Raw genomic sequence first — 19,358 nt, 5'->3', positions numbered from 1 at the left:
AGCAAAAAAACAAGCGCAAATTCAAACGCGACTTCAATATGTCACATATTGACAGTGGCTCACTGATGCCAATGACATAATTACCCAGCTACATTTCTGAAAGAATGCAAAAGCATTGACATATATTTTTCCTACAATAGCCCGACGGGCAGGGAAGAGATAGATTTTGGTAGCCCGACTGAAAAAATCGCTAGCTCCAGAACGTCGGGCTAGCTAGAGAAATGTCTCTTTCCAAAATAAAAGCTATACTATCCGCTTCTTCTGGGCTATATTCTCAGCAGCATAAGGAGAATCATGTGCTAACAGCTGTCTAAATGACTCGGCTAAAGTTAGTAGCATGCTTGCTTGTTTTTTTTCTGCTTCCACTTGTCTTTGCACTACGATGATGTCGGCGTAAATGTGCAGTCATATTCGTTGTGTTCCCGCTAGTGCTTTCAGGTTAATCTCGTTGAAATTACCTTAACGCCACAACACGGCAAATCTCCGTTAACGAGCTACCGCCGATCACTCCGTGCATGGGGCTAGACGGCCAACACGTTAACGAGCTAACTGCGCTAACACACTAGTTCACACCAATGTAATTGAGCATTGCATGGCACATTCAACATACTGTTTTACTTTAGTCCATGACTCGCTTACCTTCAGGGTCATACGTCACATGAAAACCAAAATAATTCCAAACGCCAGATCTGAATGACGTTCAATTTGCCTGTTGCAAGGAGAGCTTAACTTCTGTCTCGCTAGCTTGCCCTGCGCTCTTCCTTCTGACTATGCTGTCTGTGTTGAGCGCTCAGTGGATCTGCGCTCGACAGTGCAGCCTAGGCGGAGTAGTCGAACACAGATTCACTGAGCGCTCAACACAGACAGCATCGTCAGAAGGAAAGTTGATACAATAAATTACAAATGTTGTATTGTTCGATACATATGCGTACCGAACCGAAAGCACTGTATCGAACGGTTCAATATCGATACGAATATCGTTGCACCCCTAATATATATATATGTATGTGTGTGTGTGCGTGTGTGTGTGTGTGTGTGTGTGTGTGTGTGTGTGTGTGTGTCGGCCCACTGGGCATTTGATTCTAATAACCTGCCTCAGTCTCTCCTGCTATACTGCTAAATTTTGTATCAGTGCTCAAACCTTTTGTGTTTGTTTCCAATAAGTTGCCCACCTCGGGAAGCAAAAATGTGTTCTTTTAACTTGTCAGATGAACATATGAGACACTTTGACTCTTCAGTGCAGTGTGGAGCCTAACAAAGATCTGCTTTGTGTCCCAGCTGATCAGCAGGAGGAGAAGAGTCTGACGGAGCAGCAGAGGAACATTTTCAGCTACTTGGACTCAGCTCAGCCACTACAGAGAAAACAATGAGCTCAACACAGAAGGTGACAGACAGAGCAGGGCGATATGACCGAAAATATTTATCACGATATACATTTGAAAATGTGCGATAACAATATGACTGACGATACAAGTGACGCGAGACAAAATACTTTACAACTCCACAACTTTATTAAAAAAAACCCATCAATGTATTTTCATTTAAACAAACAGCTGTTTTTTATGTGCATTAAAGTTATATAAAAATTTAACAGTGCAAATGCAAATTCCTTGCTGACAGTTTAACCAAAAGGCATTTCCAGTGGAAATTGGCCGACATTTGCTCCGAGGAATTTGCATTTGCACTGTTAATATTTTTGGTCATATCGCCCTGCTCTACGTTCATGTGTTACTGTTTAGGCTTAAATTGGTTTGATGTTTGGTGCCTTTTTCTTAATGTAAAAAAAACCCTCAGGTTACAATCAGACATTTTTCTTCACTGAACCTGTTGGGTCTAAACTCAGACCCCGCTGTCTCCAGGACTTATTCCCATGAAAGAAAAACAAGGCAACAGCGATCGATCGATTTACTTGCAAGGGAGGCCTCGTCGGTACTTCAGACTAACTGAAGTCTGAAGTCTGCTAAGACAGATATTAACAGACTTCAGTTAGTCCAGAATAAGGCGTCTAGATTAGATGTTCATACTATACTAATTAAAGACGGACTGATCCTCACCTCACAAAACGCGCTACTTCGCTTAACCCAACTTTGCTTGTCAGAGAAGTATGTGTCACTCGATAGAGCAGCTGTTGTCTGCGAGACCTGTCAGGGAACTGGTGGAGCATTTGGAGCCTCACTACATGCTTCCAAACCGCAGCATTTTTAATCTTAATCTCTTCCATACTGAGGTGAAAAGGAAGCGATTTGTCCCGTACTTCAGCTAGAATCGGGGGAAAAGACTCTGGAGTTAGTCTGTGTCCTTAAGCTGCAGCTGCCTCTTCTTCTCTCATGTTTTCTAAGTAGCTGACAGCTGGTAACTGTGCAGGGGCGGCTCTAGCAAAGCTTTGCCAGGGGACAGGTAGGCCATTAACAAGAAAAGGGAGGCACAAAAAATACTTTTCTTTGTTATTTCATTTAAAGGACTAACTTTTAATAAATAATTATCTGAATCTTACAACCAAAGTGGTCATCTGATTAAATGTATAGAAATCCATTACTGTATATGGTAACTATTAAGTCTAATTTACACCCTGGTAAGCTATAGTCCTTCTTCCTTTGGGAAGGTACCATCTGTGCAGTCTGCAATTCTGTTGAAGAAAGATGGTGAATCTATTCAATTATTGTAGAAACATAATTGATTATTTCTGTGCATTTGATTTACACGTGCATTAAATCAAAGTTGATTACATTGATTAAGCATCATGAGGTGGAGGGCGGGGGTGGTTCTGGGAGATTTTTGCTGGGAGTTGGCAACTCTATTAGTTAGCAGAAATATTAAACAACCTAAGTACTCTTTATAATACTAGAATAGGAAGGATGGTGCAGGTTTAAGTTTATTAGATTGATGTGTGTTGCTGAACTATAAAATATTTGAATAGAATAGAATTAAACTTTATTGTCATTGCACATGTCACAGGTACAGGGCAACGAAATGCAGTTTGCTTCCATCCAGAAGTGCTTTAGCCATGATATAGATATATTACAATATATATTAGCAATAATATAGATATGTAAGTATATTACAGAAATGGGTCTATTATGGTATGTTATAATGTACACGGTATAAAGTAAGTTATGAATATGCTATAACTATAAGTATGTACAGGCTGTGGTGAGTACAAGCTATGTACAGGATATAAATATGAAAAACTATACAGAACATGAAAAAAAAAAAACTATACAGAAATGGGAAATATGCAAGTTATAAACAGTTGTAGAATTAAAAATTATCGTATTTTACAGAATGATTATTTATACAGAATTATGCAGTGGTGCAGTTAAGATAAGTGAGATATGTGGATAATTTCTACAGAGGCTATATAAAGTGCTAGTGGTTGTGAGTGGTGGTTCAGTCCATGAGTTTAACGTGGGTCAGCTGTCAGGAGGCAGAGTTCAGGAGTCTGACAGCTGTGGGGAAGAAGCTGTTCCGGTTCCTGGTGGTCTTAGTCCGGAGGCTCCTGTAGCGCCTCCCAGAGGGCAGGAGGGTGAAGAGTCCACGTGATGGTTGACTGGGGTCTTTGATGATTGTCCCAGCCCTTTTCAGACACCGCTTCCTGTAGATGTCCTTTATGGCAGGAAGTGGTGCTCCGGCGATGCGCTGCGCAGTTTTCACGACCCTCTGCAACGCCTTCCGGTCCGAGGCAGAGCAGTTCAGGTCGTCCAGATGAGATCCTCGGAGATGTGGACTCCAAGAAACTTGAAGCTGCTCACACGCTCCACAGCCGTCCCCTTAATGTAGATGGGTGGATGTGGGTCAGCATTCCTCCTGTAGTCCACGATGAGCTCCTTGGTCTTCTCACTGTTAAGCAGCAGGTTGTTTGTGTCGTACCACTCAGCCAGACGATCCACCTCCTCCCTGTAGACGGCCTCATCGTTGTCACTGATGAGGCCAATCACCGTGGTGTCATCTGCAAACTTAATGATGGTGTTAGAACCATCGGCAGGTCTGCAGTCGTGGGTGAAGAGGGAGTAGAGGAAAGGGCTCATTTGGTATAACGGAATAGCTTTAGTGTCTTGTTTTTAAAACTTGAGTATGAACTTTTACAAAATGCAGCAAGATATTTATTTAAAAACAGTTGTATTGATTACAAAAAACGCTATATCGGATTCATATCGGTATCGGCAGATATCCATATGATATCGGAATCAGTATTGGACATTAAAAAGTGGCATCGTGCCATCTCTAATACTAATATCGATAAAATGCATTATCAGCTTTCTTGGCTTCCTGTACAGGCTAAAATATTCTATGGCTTACTTGTAGTTATAAAGAAAGCAATTCTGTTAAACACGCCACATTTATTTCTGCTCAGCTGCAGTATCCAGATGAAATACATAATGATATTACACGATTTTCAACAAACTACAATTTAGCAAATCCTCGAGTTAAAAGTAACTTTTTGTAAAACTGTTATATTTAGAGCAACTTTCAGGTGGAATAAATTGCCTTATAAAATTAGAGAATTAGCAACTATTCAAAACTTCAATGAACATTTAAAGGGGGCAGGGATAGCTCAGTAAAGTGGTCGCCCCATGATCGGAAGGTCGGCGGTTCGAATCCACTTAACGGCTACCCTGAGGTACCCCTGAGCAAGGTACCGTCCCTACACACTGCTCCCCGGGCGCCTGCTTAGTGGGCTGCCCACTGCTTCACTGAGTGAATGGGTCAAATGCAGAGAAAAACAAGTAATTTCCCCATGGGGATCAATAAAGTATCCATTATTATTATTATTATTATTATTAAAAGCTGATTTACAGAACTTTTAGTTGTTGTAAATATTGTAAGAGATGATTTGTTTTTGAAATTTGTGTAATGTGCCTCAATGTTATTGATATTGTTATTATTATTATTATTTTTTATTATTGATTGCTTATATTTTAATTGTGAAACGTCACTGTGGATGTAAGAGGCAAATTATGTGGATATCTTGAATCCACTTTATTGTATAATATTTTATGTGATTGTATTTGACGGAAGATGAGCAACATCTGTTGTGGAAGCTAATGGGGTTCCTTTTGAATAAACAAATAAACAAACAGGATTTATTATCACTGAATAATTATGTAGAAATCTATAAAAATCATAGAAATATGCATTAGAAACAACAACTCTGTGTGTGTGTGTGTGTGTGTGTGTGTGTGTGTGTGTGTGTGTGTGTGTGTGTGTGTGTGTGTGTGTGTACAATCAGGAGGGATGGGAATGATTTTAGTGTTTAAACAGTCATGAATTATTTTTAACACCAGGTTGAATGTAATGTGTTAGAACTACCAGTAGGTGGGGATAAAAGACCTTTAAGGTGTTTGGTGCCACACTCCACCTTCAGGTTTAAATAGGGCTGCTCAATTAATCGAATTTTAATCACGATTACGATCTGGGCTTTCAACAATCATTAAAAATGACTGAGCCGATTATTAGCCCCTCCCTCATGCTTTACTCTCGCGCTGCTCCGTGTAGCAAATCCAGTGCAACTCTCTGCATTTCGAACACTCATCACAACAATTAAGAGCAGCGGTCCCCAACCCCCGGGCCTTGGATCGGTACCGGTCCGTGAGTCGTTTGGTACCGGGCCGCGAGAGTTGAGGCTCATGTGTGAAATGTATGGTTTTCAGGGTTTTTATCGGTTTTCAGCGATATTTTGTTATCGTTTTGATCGTTAACTCGGTTTTCCTGGGTCTTTTCACATGTGTTATGAATAAATCTTCTGTTTTTCGGTACCGGTACTAGTTTTATTTTGTTGTATTTATCCGCGTAACCTTAATGGCCGGTCCGTGAAAATATTGTCGGGCATAAACCGGTCCGTGGCGCAAAAAAGGTTGGAGACCGCTGATTAAGAGTCATTATTCAATACATTGTTATTGTTAACCCTTTAAAGCCGGTCAGAGCAGCACGCTCTGTTTTGTGTAACTATTTTTAAATCCCTGTAGAACCTGAACCGTGTAAGCTAGCGCAATATATATATATTTTTTGCATATGAAACCAGAGGAGTTGTACTTACATCTTATGCCATCAGCTTGTCCTCGGTCACGGTTTCCTCCCGCATAAAGCTTTGCAAAAATTGCATAAAAAGCGCTTGAAGGAACAAAAACATAATATTTCAGAAACACGCTTTGCCGATCGGATCAGCTGTTCGTAACACTTCCCACAGTGAAACAGATGTCAGCGCGAACTATCGCATGTCCGCCATTTCCTGGCCGAAACCGGAAGTGACGTCATTTTCGCGGAAAATGTAGTTTTTTACTTGTAGGCCTTAAAAGCCTATACTGGTGTTTTTATAAGTCATGTTTGACTTTTCTGAATAGTTTCTGGGATTCTTAGAACTCGAATTGCACTGCTGGAAATAGTTTATTTTATTTTTTATTTTTTGTGCCTGTCCCGTTTGGCTCTTTTGCCATCAGAATTATTGTCTAAAGGCAGAGAAAGATGCCCAACGGATTTACTTTACCAAATTGACCATCCCAGCCTTGCCATAATGGTCCATTTGATTCGCCTTTTATTGTTTATTTTATTTTCACTTGCTGAATACGGGACAGACTTGACTGGAGGAAAGAAGGGGAGAAAGAAAGAGGGAAAGAGAAACAGCTGAGAAGAGGGACGACGGGGGAGAAGGGCAAAAGACAAAAACCAACAGAATGGGCAGAAAAAAAAAAGAAAAAAGAAGAAAAAAATGCATATATCAATCACCTGGATCACCTGTTGAGAAAGAAAAAAGAAAACAAGCAGAAGAGAACAAGAGTAATAGAATAAACAACATCACAATGATATATGGGAATATGACAGTAAATACTAAATGTTAAACATTATTGTGCAGCACATAAGATCAACAGAACACAGTGTGCTTTGAGGTAGGAGCCAAAAAGGGTGTAGTTTGTGGGTGTGATCACCCGTGTGTACACCTGTGAGCATGGACGCGCTAGTTTTTTTGGTTTTTTTAAAGGTTCCGTCATGTAATGATCTGCTAGAGGGTGTGGGGGGGCCACAGCCCCGTCCTCCAGGGCATGAAGCAGGTATGGAGGAGATCAAAACTCCAGACATCCAGAGGCCCCCAGAACACAAGAGACCAAGGAAGACCAACAGAGGGGCAGCCGCGCCACTGTCCCAGAAAGAGCTGAGGAGAGTCCCAGATGAGGGCTCACTCAGCAGCCGCGGAGCAGAAGCCAGGGGGAGTTGCAGTGACGCGCCCGTGAGCTCCGCCGGCAGCCAGCCGCGCCTGAGTGACCGAGCCCCACGATCCAGGCCCGATAAGCGGCCGCCAAGGAGTGAGCCGGTGTGTACCTGGAAGCCCATCCCCAGACACAAAGAACCACCAACACACCGATGTCTGAGGGAGTCCGCCACTGGCAACGGAAGTGGTGGTGGGTGGAGATAGGCCTCCAAACCTTGGAGGGCCTGAGATGTCCCCAGAGAGGTGGCGTCTGATACCCAACCTGACATATAGACACAGACATACAGGCACACACAGATACAAACATCCATTCCCACCCTCATGCTCTCATATGCACTTACTCCACACTCAACCAACGTGGAGACAGACATAAAGAGACGTTGTACACACGATCACACTCCCCAAGCGTACTCTACGAACCGGGTCTAGGTACCCTTGCCCCTGGAGGGGGGAACTGCACCCAGACCCAGGTGGTGTTACCCTTTTGCCTGCGGTGGGGAGAGGCAGACCGCCCGACTCCGCAGCAGCAGGGAGGCCCCACACTCCAGACCGCAGTCGGACGGCCAACTCCTCCTCCTAGCCCCCCCCCCCCGCTCCAGCAGGTCGCAGAGAATGGGGGTGAGAGAAGACTCCAAACCTCCCTCCACCCGCTCATTGTAGTGTTGATGCATGTGTGTTCTAAGGTGCATTTAAAACCCAGGAGGGCATGGAGCTACCTGCCAGAGAGCAGCAGGTAAGCACATAGTCCCTCCTGCTAGCCCTCAATGTCTACGTGTATTTAAAATTGAGAGGTGGGCAACGACGCCAGGGGTGGGGTGTACACCCTGATGGTAATTTGGATTCCGTGTATCGTTCCCACCCCCAAGATCCTATATGTATGTGTAATGAGAGTGTGAGTAATGTGAATGTCTAAGTTGTGGATAAAATTGAGGCAGAGGCAGCCAGAAGGGGACAGAGGGGGGGGTAGCCTCCTCTGCACCCTGGTGACATACCCCTACTCTAAGGCCCTGCATGTGTGGGTGGCTGTGGTGGAGCGGGAAGAGGGGGAGATGGGGAGGGAAGGAAGGGAGGGGCAAGTGACCCCCCCCCTGGGGCCAGCTCCCCCGGTGACCCCAGTAGGCACCCCCATACTCCGCGACCCGCCAGGGAAAGGGGGCCCAGGCCCATCCAGACCGGGGCCCAGTGCAGCAGCGCCGCCCGGCCCCACAGAGCCCGGGACAGTCCACCCAACCCCACCACAGAGAAAACTGCACCCACCCCACCATCCACTCATCTTCCAGACTACACAAGACAATAGTTTGTTTTGATGCACCTGCTGTTTTCTTTGCAAATTTGCATCATAGGATTGTTTTTTCGTTTTTCCTGCAGTATATAAAAATTGCTGTATCTCCAAAATAAAACTATGAAGACACTCAAAATAAATTTCTTGTTGTTGTAAACTATTTTTTGCAACTTTTTTGTATTTAAAGTTTTGAGGGATAAACCTCTTAAATTTCTCCAAGTAGAAATATATGTAAAAAAAACAAAAACGATTTTCAATTTTTTTTGTAGTTTATTGCACTGTTTTGCAATTAATGTAGTTACTATGGACTTAATTCATACATATTATTAAAATATGGGCTATAACAGTTGTATAGCAACTTGAAATTCTCCCACAATTGGCACTACAACATGTAAAAAAATAATATAAGCTCTGGCGGACTTGGTTCTATAGTAGGTCTTAAAGGGTTAAATAAATATCGTCAAATAATCGAGATCTCAATTTCAGTGAAAATAATCGTGATTATCATTTTTGCCATAATCGAGCAGCCCTAGGCTTAAAACTAGTGTTAATGGAGAGAGTTTGAAGGTTGAGTTTGTTCCATGACTGCATTTCACTCACTGCCTCTGTTTGTATCTCTGTCACTGCAGGACCAACATGGAGCCAGAAGTCAGCGCTCTCAGGAGGCCGACAAACCTCACAGAAGAAAGAGAGAGAAAACATACAGCTGTGACGAGTGTGGGAAGGATTTTACTGTGAGGGCTTCACTAAAACAGCATCAGGTCATCCACACTGGAGTTAAAGCGTTCAGCTGTGACTTGTGTGGAAAGTCTTTTTCCTTGAAGAGTTCCCTAAAACACCACCAACTCATCCACAGTGGAGTTAAAGCGTACAGCTGTGATCAGTGTGGCAGAGCTTTTAATTGCAGTAGGAGCTTACAGAGGCATCTAGTTACCCACTCTGGAATTAAGGCATACAGCTGTGACATCTGTGGGAAAACTTTCAGCCAGAGAGGGAGCCGAAATAGACACCTACGCATTCACACCAGACATGATGTGTACTGCTGTGAACAGTGTGGCAAATACTTTGCTACAGACGCACAGTTACAACAACACATGTTTATCCACACTGAGGAGAGACCTTATAAATGTGACTTGTGTGAGAAGACTTTTAAATCTCCACATTACCTGAGAGGACACCAACAGATCCACACCAGAAAGAGACTCTACAAGTGCAGTTACTGTGAGGTATGTATTTATATTGTTATCTTGTCATTTTAGCCTGACTGTTTGGAACAACTCTGCTCATTAAACTGTGTTAGCATGTTAGCAATTCTACTGCATGGAAAAGTAGCTCTGAGTGATTATTCAGATTTTCATGTCAGTTATGATTTTAGTATTACTGTAGTATTATGGTGGTAGTATTGTAGTTATTGCAGCCCAGTAAACTGAGTGTGTTAACTGAAACAGTCAAATGTAATTGGACGTCTGCAGAGATGCTCTTTATTTCAGGCGACGTTCAGGATAAAAATGTTGAAGGACTGACGTACACTGTCTTTGTGTCTTTGTTTAGAAGCAGAGCGACACAGATGGATCCAGTTCTCAACCCTGTCATCACTGTGGTGGTGGGAAAGACTTTCGTTGTGACCTTTGTGGAAAAACTTTCAGTCGACGAGACGCCCTAAAAACACATCAACGTAGACACACTGGAGAAGAACTGAAATACTGCAAAGAATGTGGGAGAAGCTTCACCACATCACATCACTTAAAACGACATGAACTGATTCACAGTGGGGTTAAAAAGCACTTCTGTGATCAGTGTGGGTCATCCTTCACCACTGCATGGGAGCTTAAAAGACACAAACGAGTCCACACAGGAGAGAAACCATACAAGTGCAGACACTGTGACAAAAGCTTCTCAGATTCATCTGGTTGTAACTATCATGAACGTACACACATGGAAGGAAACTACAGCTGTGACCAGTGTGACAAGAGCTTCAGGAATCTCAGTTCATACTCCGAACACAAACGATCCCACGTTACTAATAAACTGTTTCACTGTTACCAATGTGCCCAAACATTCACCTCATTGTCTGCTCTGTGCAAACATCAGCGTGATCACTCAGGGCTGAAATCACTCCCATCACTGGATCACAGTGAATCTGAAGAGACAGAAAGATCCTCTGGTTTCAGTGTCAGACTCAAAAAGCTTGAGATCAGGCTCCACAGAGTTCAGATAGAATCATTTAAACTTGTGTTGAACTGAACTGGTTGCTGGGCTGAACTTCTACATAATACAGATTTACATGGGATCTTATTTTCTGTTGTTTTACTGAGTCAGTTTTGTCCTTTTTTCTCCGTCCTGGTTTTGCTCGTCTGTAAATAATTGAAACTCAGTCAAATAGTTCATTGTTCTCCAGCAAAACAGCTCTCCTGTGGATAAATCCTTACTCTTAGCCTCAGGACCTCACACAGTCCCAGCAGATTCGGTCAGAAGATTTATACCTCTTTCATTTCTATATGATTCTTCTTGCATCTAAACAAAGATGATTATGATGATGATGAGTCATTTATGAAAAAAGAAGCAAAAAACAATATTGTTGTGTGAGGATTTTTATGGCAGATTTTGTGCATCAACATTTTTGTACATGAAAATGTTGAAAAGATGCAAAGGAGGAGGAGGGCACAAGAGCTCAGCACGTGATACTGACTGGAAGCAACACAGCTGCTGTTGACAAAGCAGCAGAGTCAGATATGAATGTGTATTGAATTCATCCTGTAAATATACCAGATTTATCCACATACGTCAGTTTTCACACTTTTTTTTACTTTCAGTAAGTTTACTTTTAGTTTATTTTTTACTTTCTTAAGACGCGGGAGAATCTGATTCATCATGATTGAGCATTTCATTAAAGTAATGTTTAAAAGACATTTCTCGTTTGTTCTTTCAGCTGCAGCCTCGCTGGTGTTTAACTGTCTGACAGTAAAGAAGATAAAAGATACGTGCAAACACAAACACATGAAAAGTATTTGCAGAAAAGCTTAAAGCTCTTATTTTTCTTTTTTTTCGTTCCAGTCATCGCGAACATGGCGAAGATGTGAAGCTGCTTTCCTGCTACAGTATCTCCTTACATACATTTGCTCATATCGTGGGACTTCTTATACAGTGTCTTTCTTTGACCATGTCTCACTGTGTTTTATTCTTGACGTTGCATTTGAGTCTTTCATGACTCTATTTTAACTTATATTAAAATGGATGGATGTCTAGACGGACCCCCTGAATTAATCATCTGAAATCTTTTTATTCCTTTATTCCACTGCTTTCACGCATTTCTGTGAATCCAAATTTATATATAGATATCGAAACACACATATACTCATATCTTTACAGTTTGTTAATATCTTCATAGTCTCCAATAATGTTACACCCCAGTGCTTTCATTTGAACCCCAAGTGTCATTGTCTTTGAAAAAGCACAGAGTATAATGCATCTATTTTGCAAAAATAAATAATACAATAAATGTTAAAAGACTTTCAAAAGGGTACCCTGTATTTCCCTTCGTCGTATCGTACAAATAGAGATAATATAATTATCTGAGGAACAATTGTCAATAAGCAGAGAAGTTATTTAAATATTAATGCAAGACATGGAAGCAGGTGTTGTTGTTCCTAAATTAGGAACAATATTTTAAAATTACTTCACAATTCTTCTTGCACTTCAGATTGTTACAAACTATCAGAATATAAAGAAAGTCAGAAAATGGACAACCTCAGCTTATAAAACTGCTTTTTTTTTTTTAACCACAAACCACTGGATCAATTTCAAGTGTTTTCCACTTGATTTTTATTTTATCATAAAACACTGCAGAGATACAAAGAAATAATCATTATAACAGTGTGCAAATACTCCACGTTATACTATGTGTCAGAGCTATAGAAGCAACACTTTAGGAAACTCCTGCATAGCTGCACAGTCCACATTGCACAGTGACAGCACCAAGACCCACAAAGCTGGATTTAGATATTTAACATTCTTTCAGTAAAAATTAAACCCTGCATAAAATCATGAATATCTGGCATTAATCAGATGAAAGCCACTTCTGTAGCACCCTGTCATCCATTCATCCAAGAGATGTAACCAAGATACTGCCTCTATTAGATAATTATTAGATAATCATTTTTGAAAAATAATCTGTAACATCAGATTAATTTCAGATTTTTAATGTCAGATTTTACACGGTCAGGTGTAGCCGAGGTTAACTCAGAAACGTAAACTTTAACTCAAAACGTATTTTAAATAAATTTCAAACAAGCCATCATGATAAAGGGAATGTGTGCAGTTTTGGTGCTCCGTAAGTTCTGTGCTGAACAGCGTGGCTGACTCTTCGTATCTACTATTGCCTCCACAGTCTGAGCCATTATGACCAATTATGGAGTCCACCGCCAGCTCACGTTTTTTTGAGGTTATGTCAAAAGGTTTCTTGGAAATAAACACGGACTATTTGTTTAGGCAGTCTGTGTCAATGGGCTCAGTCAGTAGTCACGTTGTCTTATTACAATGAACACATGCAGTGTAGTTTATTTTGAGTTAATCCAGCCTTCTGCCTGCAAGAAATCTTTAGTGCAGTATGTAATCTGCTTCTGAAAATGGCTCCCAGCAAGAAGAATTTCTTCTTTCAGCTCTAATCCGTGAAAAAAAGACAAAAAATACTTGGTTGGTCTGTTCATTGTCACCGCTCTGATGTCAGGTGTACATGATTGGAGGATTTGGGGTTGGGTTCTCTGCTCATTCATCACTGCAGATTTTAGTTAGATTTGTTTGTCCCTGGGAACTGTGGGAACCGTGAATTACATTTTGGATGTAAACAAAAAGAAGAGCGTGAAGGGGTGTGAAGAAAAACAGATTTTAAACTTAGTTTTTTAACTGGACTCTGGTGCCATCCTGTGGCTGCTATGAAACAAAAGTGAAGTAATGAAAATATTTCAATGAAAATGAAAAATGTTCTCAGTTTTCCTTGTTTGCCAAACTTCTCTCTAAAAACCAAGTCTGTTCCCTGTGTTTTTATTACAGTCTCTACAGTGTGAGATAATAAAAGGAGGATGTTGAAGGCAGCACCGCACTATACACACTATACAATTTTTTCATAACAGATGAGTTTTGGTTTTGTTTGGCTTTTTTGGGAGGGGGTGTTTTTTTTTTTATTCCCACCTATGCTTCTATTTTCTATATTTAAAAAAACAACAGGAGTTATGCAGGTTTACTATGATCAAAACTTCAGACTCACAGTGAAACATCATGCTGTGTAACACTATACACCAGTGTAAAGTTCAGGAAAGTTTTTTCATGGTTCAGAGGCTGCTCGGCAGAGGATGATTTAAAGATGTGTGTGAAATGGGCTGTTATGATGGGTCAGAAAGTGTGATGAGGGTTGCCTTTTTATAAAGAGTAGCCTTTCCTTTTTGCCAGCGGTCGTGGCCGCTAAAGAGCGTTTCCCTGAGCCTTAAAACTGCAAAGACGGCACGGCGCTGTCACGCTGATGGCCCGGGAGATACCGTTGGTGAGTCGAAAACTATTGCCTAATACAAAGCATTAAACCATGTTAAAAACACAGCAGCCTTTATAAATGTAGTTTGGACCCAGAAGCAAGTTTCATCAGGTCATCACTTAAAGACTGGATATCCCACCTGCTGTGGAGTTTTAATGCAGCACAGTTGTTATTATTAAACCCCTGTCACAGTCTGACCGTTAAAATGAACAACATTCATATATGAAATGAAATTGTTTCAGGTAAACTGTATATGGTGATACACCCACCTTGGGGTAGCCATTGGGGCGGGGGAGCTGGGAGGAGATGTTGGCTGTCCAATTGGCCTCCCTGCTGCTGCGGAGCCTGGGACGGTCTGCTTGCCTCCACCCCGGGGGGAAGGGTAACATCTCTTGGGTCTGGGTGCCGTTTCCCCCTCTGGGGGCGAGGGTACCTGGACCCGGGGTATAGAGTATGTTTGGGGAGTGTGATTGTGTGTACATGTCCATTTATGTCAATCCTTACGTTAGGTTAGTGCTGAGTGTTTGTATATGTGCACATGAGGGTGGGAATGCATGTTTGTGTCTGTGTGTGCCTGTTTGTCTGTGTCTATATGTCAGTTTGGGTCTTAGACTCCACCTCTCTGGGAACTCCCAGGCCCTCCAAAGTGTGGAGGCCTATCTCCCCTCACCACACTCCCTGCCGGTGACTGATGCCCTCAGGGGTCGGTGCATTGGTGGTTCTTGGTGTCTGGGGCTGGGCGCTCAGGTACAGTATGTACCAGCTCACTCCCGGTGGCTACTTGGCGGGGCCTGGCGCCTGTTGCTCAGTCAGGCCTCTTCCGGGGCGCGGGGGGCCCTCGGGCCTCCGGCCTCTGGGCCTGCGACTTGGTTCACTCTGGCACAGCTGGCCCCCGGCAGAGCCGGTGGGCACGCCGGTGCAGCCCCCTCTAGCTTCTGCTCGGTGGCTACTGGGTGACCCCTCGTCTGAGGATCCACAGCCCTTCGATGAGGGTGGCACGGATGCCCCTGCGGTGGTCCTACTTGGGCTTCTGGATGTCTGGGGCCTGGATCTCCTCCATGCCTTCATGCCCTGGGGGACAGGGCTATGGCTCTCTACATCCTCTTGCAGACCATTACATGGGGAGACCATTTGAATACAAGCGCGCTGATCCACACAGGTTTGCACACGGGTGTTCACTGCTCGTAGACTTAAATTACACCTTTCTTGGCTGCTACTTCAAAGCACATTCTGCACAACAACATTCAATATCTGGTATTTACTGCTGTTTACACTTAGCTAGATTAATGCGATGGTGTTGTGTTTGGTATGTTGCTTTGTTTTTGTTTTTTTTGCTTGTTTTCTATTCTTTCTCCCTCAACAGGTGATCCAGGAGATTTTTTTCCCCTTTCTCACTGTCCCTCTCCCCTTCTGTTTTTCTTTTCCTTCCTCTTTCTTTCTCCCTTTCCTATCCCTCACTCATGTCTGTCCCGTCTCTAACTGAAAATAAAATAAATAATAAAAACAAAGGTCAATCAAATGGACCAATACGGCAATGCCACGATGATCCATTTGGCAAAATGAATCCATTGGGTATCCTTGTTGATCTTCAGACAACAATGCTGACGGCTAAAGAACCAAATGGGACAGGCAAAAAAAAAAGACTGGATATCCCACCTGCTGTGGAGTTTTAATGCAGTACAGTTGTTATTATTAAACCCCTGTCACATTCTGACCGTTAAAATGAATAACATTCATATATGAAATGAAATTGTTTCAAGTAAACTGTATATGGTGTTAAATAGGCCTAAACTACTGTACTTTAATGTCGGCAATAAGGGCGGTACTTCAAGAGCCATATATTTTATGAGGTGGTACTCATTGTGATATATAGAGGACAGCAGGAGCACAACAGACACACAGCAACAACCAACAACAACCCTGCAAGTGGACCTATTTGGGGGGGACTTGTGTATCATGTCAGCACTGTGCAATGCTCTATGTGACAAATATTAAAAAATAAATTTCATTAGTATAGATGAAATATTTTGTTCTCTATGAATGCCCAGCAGCCCTGAAACCCTCTGAACTCTAATGTTCACAATCCAATAAATCGATAGACTTTGAGGAGCATGAATTAGACTGGATAAGAATTTTTATGGAACTTCTTTTATCCTGGACCTGGAAGAACCCTTGACCCCAAGCAAGCTCATGCCATCCCCCTGTACCCAGCTCCACTTGTTTGTGAAACAAAGCTGTGTCCCACTGGTTCTCCTGTTTGGTCTACCTTAGTAATTTGGACATCCTCCACAAAACGAACAGTAAGTATGGAAAATTCAAGTCCATGTCAAGTCCACATCGCGCAGAGAACTGTGCTACTGGGCTTCCAGGAGATCATCGAGAGGAGTCTTTGCACAGCAAACAACCATAAGGAGTCTTGTGCTTTGCCTCCATGCGTGAGATCAGTATCTGCAGCAGCTTAAGCTGTACAATGTTTCAGGAAATAGTTTATTTCCCCTTTTGACACTGTTAGTTCCACACGAGGTAGATGTCTACTACTGCAGACTAAAATTCAATTTCTGTCAGCTGCAAGACACTTGTCTTTAATGTTACTGTTACTCTTACAACCACACATAACCATAAAATGGTGCACAATTCTGAATCCATCAACTCTTTTGCCAATGAAAGAGGAGGGCACTTCTCATGAGTGTAGAGAGCACGTGGAGTGTAAGCCGAGGGATGACTTAACAGATGTGCCACTTGATGAGGGAATGGTTTGCTTTGTTGATGGTTCGAGCTTTACAACAGCAGAGGGACAGGCTAAAACAGGTTTTACTGAAGTAGATAGTGAGAAAATTATCTGTGCAAGACAACTAGCATGTTTCATATTTGCTTAAGCAGCAGAGATGCTAGCTTTAACGGAAGGGTGTAAAGCTACAGAGAGACAATATACACTGATAGCCAATATGCATTTGCTACATTACATTTCTTTGTAGTGCAGTGGGTGAGACGAGGTGTGACAGCCTCTATAGGAAAGCCTGTACAACACAACAAACTCCTGCAAAATCTGCTGGAAGCAAAAATATTGCCCAGTAGAATTGCCATTTGTAAATGTGCAGATCCAGTTGCATTAGGGAATGCTTTTGCAGATAAGATCGCAAAAGAGGCAGCTTTAGGAGCACATGGTGTTCACATTTTAGCAGTGCAACATCAACAGACATCGCCTATTATACAAGATGCACTGGCGGACATGCAGGCCTATTCACCTACTGCAGGAAAAACGGTTGTGGCTTACAGAAGGAGCGAGCTTGCAGGATGGTGTTATTGTCTGTGCGATAAACCAATACTGCCATAGAATTTGTATAGGACTGCTGCTATTTTGAGCCATGGGCCGTGGGCAGCAGTAGTGCAACATTTTCATACTCTAGGATTTAATACCTTTGAAAAATTTTGCAGGTCATGTATGATATGTTGCAAGCGCAATACTCGAGGTAATTTGAGACCTAAGAGAGGGAAATTCCCCTGACCCAGTCACCCATTTCAAGTTATTCACATGGATTTTATAGAGCTGTCCAACTGTAATAACTATAAGTATTGTCTAGTGATAGTGTGCCCTTTTCAAAGTGGGTAGTGGGTTCTTCCCATTCTGTGCAAGGCCACCTGGGTTGGCTGGAAGACTGTTTACTTAGCCTGGCAGAGCGAAGGACACTGTCTCAGCTGAACTCTGGACATACACACACACGCACACAGACATATACACACATGCAGATATACACTCATCCCCCCTCCCCCTCCAAACGCCTTCGACGCTTATTCCTGTTAAGGTTCACATAATTGAGGAAGGAGAGTACAAACAACCATTGGTCCAGAAGATCTTGGTCAAACAACTGATTTTAATGAATACACGCGTGGGAAGACCACTATGTTCGCAGACAGGGATTGATCTTCGACTTAATCAAAGCATACACAGATTTTTATAGCATCAGGGTTTGAATTAATGACGCCCCTTCTTACGTCACAGACAGAATATATACATACGTCAAATGAAAACCACAATGACTTTTAACACAGTTTAAAAGAACGTTGTCTTCGTCTTCATGGCAGGTACATCCTGTCACTGCCCACACTGGAAGTTCTACACAACGCCCACTGTTTTAAAAAGGCCCAAAACATCATAAAAGACACCTCACATCCTGGCCACTCCCTGTTCGAACTGTTGCCCTCAGGCAGACGGTACAGGGCAATCAGAGCAAGGACTAATAGACTCAAACACAGCTGTTATCCAACTGCAATAACACATCTGAATACTACAAAAAAATGTCCATCACGCCACTCTTGTGTTAATCTATGCACGGTCTGAAGCATGTGTGTGGGAATGTATGTGAATGTTTTACTGTTATATCTTATTAGTATTTTAAGTATTCTATCTATTTTATTTATTGAATTTTATTGTTTTATTTATATTTTGATATTGCTAGGGATGATGCAATGATCGGGGACCATTCTTAATTTCGTTGTTCTCATGACAATGACAATAAAGTTTCTGATTCTGATTCTGATTCTGATGCTCGCTTGTCATCTTGACACCTCAGCAGCAGTTCTGCGACAAACTGCTCTTTTTGCAACCCCAAGCAAAACATGATTAAACTTCCACCTATAAATGATTCTCTCTAACTGAGTGTGTGTGTGTCTATGTCGTCCTCAAATGCTCTCTCATCTCACCCGTTGCACTTCTGACCTTTTACCAGACCAGAGGCTCATCCTTATGTGTAATAACCTAACTGAAACTATATGTACTATGTTGAATAAATGTTTTAATCAAGAACCTCTACTAAAAGCTTAATAAAAGAATATAAAAGTATAACAGACAATTTGAATAACCTAATAATTCAAATAGCCTCGTCTAACCTGCTCCTCAGAATAACTCTGCTTTCACTTCTGCAAACTCTCTGCAACTTCCTGTCAACTCCTGCCTGCAACTTAGTCTTTCTGAAAGACACACACACTGTTTAAACATCTGAATGCAATATCAATACTGTAAATTATATTATTAATGCAATGGTAATGATGATGATTATTTAACAATAGCAGTAAAATAATTTCCCTGATCCACATTCCCTTCCGATGCTGACGTTGAATCAAGGAGACCAGCGCATAGGCTGCAGGCCCGGATGTACCGTCTACACTGTCTGTCTCTCACCCTTTACCCACTCCTGTTGCTTGCCATGTGTTTCTTTGGCGTATTAAGAGTTTTTTCATGTGCTATGTGCAGAGGTGTTTTTTTTCTGTTCTCAAACTGATCTCCCTGTTGGAGCTCAGTCTGGGGGGAGTTATTTTTTTCTCCTTATCTTTCCTCGTGTGGTGCATTTTCC

General features: G+C 42.1%; 2 protein-coding genes across 2 annotated transcripts in view; one reads left to right on the top strand and one right to left on the bottom strand.

Annotated features, from left to right (window-relative positions):
- LOC146567012 (uncharacterized) overlaps positions 1 to 11,694 on the top strand; it is a 15,828-nt gene extending 4,134 nt beyond the window's left edge. Inside the window, exons 2-4 of the mRNA XM_085286613.1 lie at positions 1,279 to 1,384; positions 9,113 to 9,709; positions 10,035 to 11,694. Coding sequence (XP_085142739.1) covers positions 1,367 to 1,384; positions 9,113 to 9,709; positions 10,035 to 10,727 — 1,308 coding nt within the window. The 5' untranslated portion in view covers positions 1,279 to 1,366 and the 3' untranslated portion in view covers positions 10,728 to 11,694. The remainder of the gene's footprint in view (positions 1 to 1,278; positions 1,385 to 9,112; positions 9,710 to 10,034) is intronic.
- Positions 1 to 19,358, bottom strand: part of LOC146567009 (uncharacterized) — a 435,082-nt gene that overhangs the window by 376,519 nt on the left and 39,205 nt on the right. The gene's annotated exons all lie outside the window — the stretch shown is intronic.

This window comes from Mchenga conophoros, linkage group LG9, assembly GCF_057382185.1.
Source record: "Mchenga conophoros isolate Kocher_MC1m ecotype Shallow Benthic linkage group LG9, M_conophoros_male_GT1.1, whole genome shotgun sequence".
Lineage (NCBI taxonomy): Eukaryota > Metazoa > Chordata > Actinopteri > Cichliformes > Cichlidae > Mchenga > Mchenga conophoros.
The sequence above is the reverse complement of the archived record's forward strand: the minus strand, read 5'-3'. Positions and strand labels throughout refer to the sequence as shown.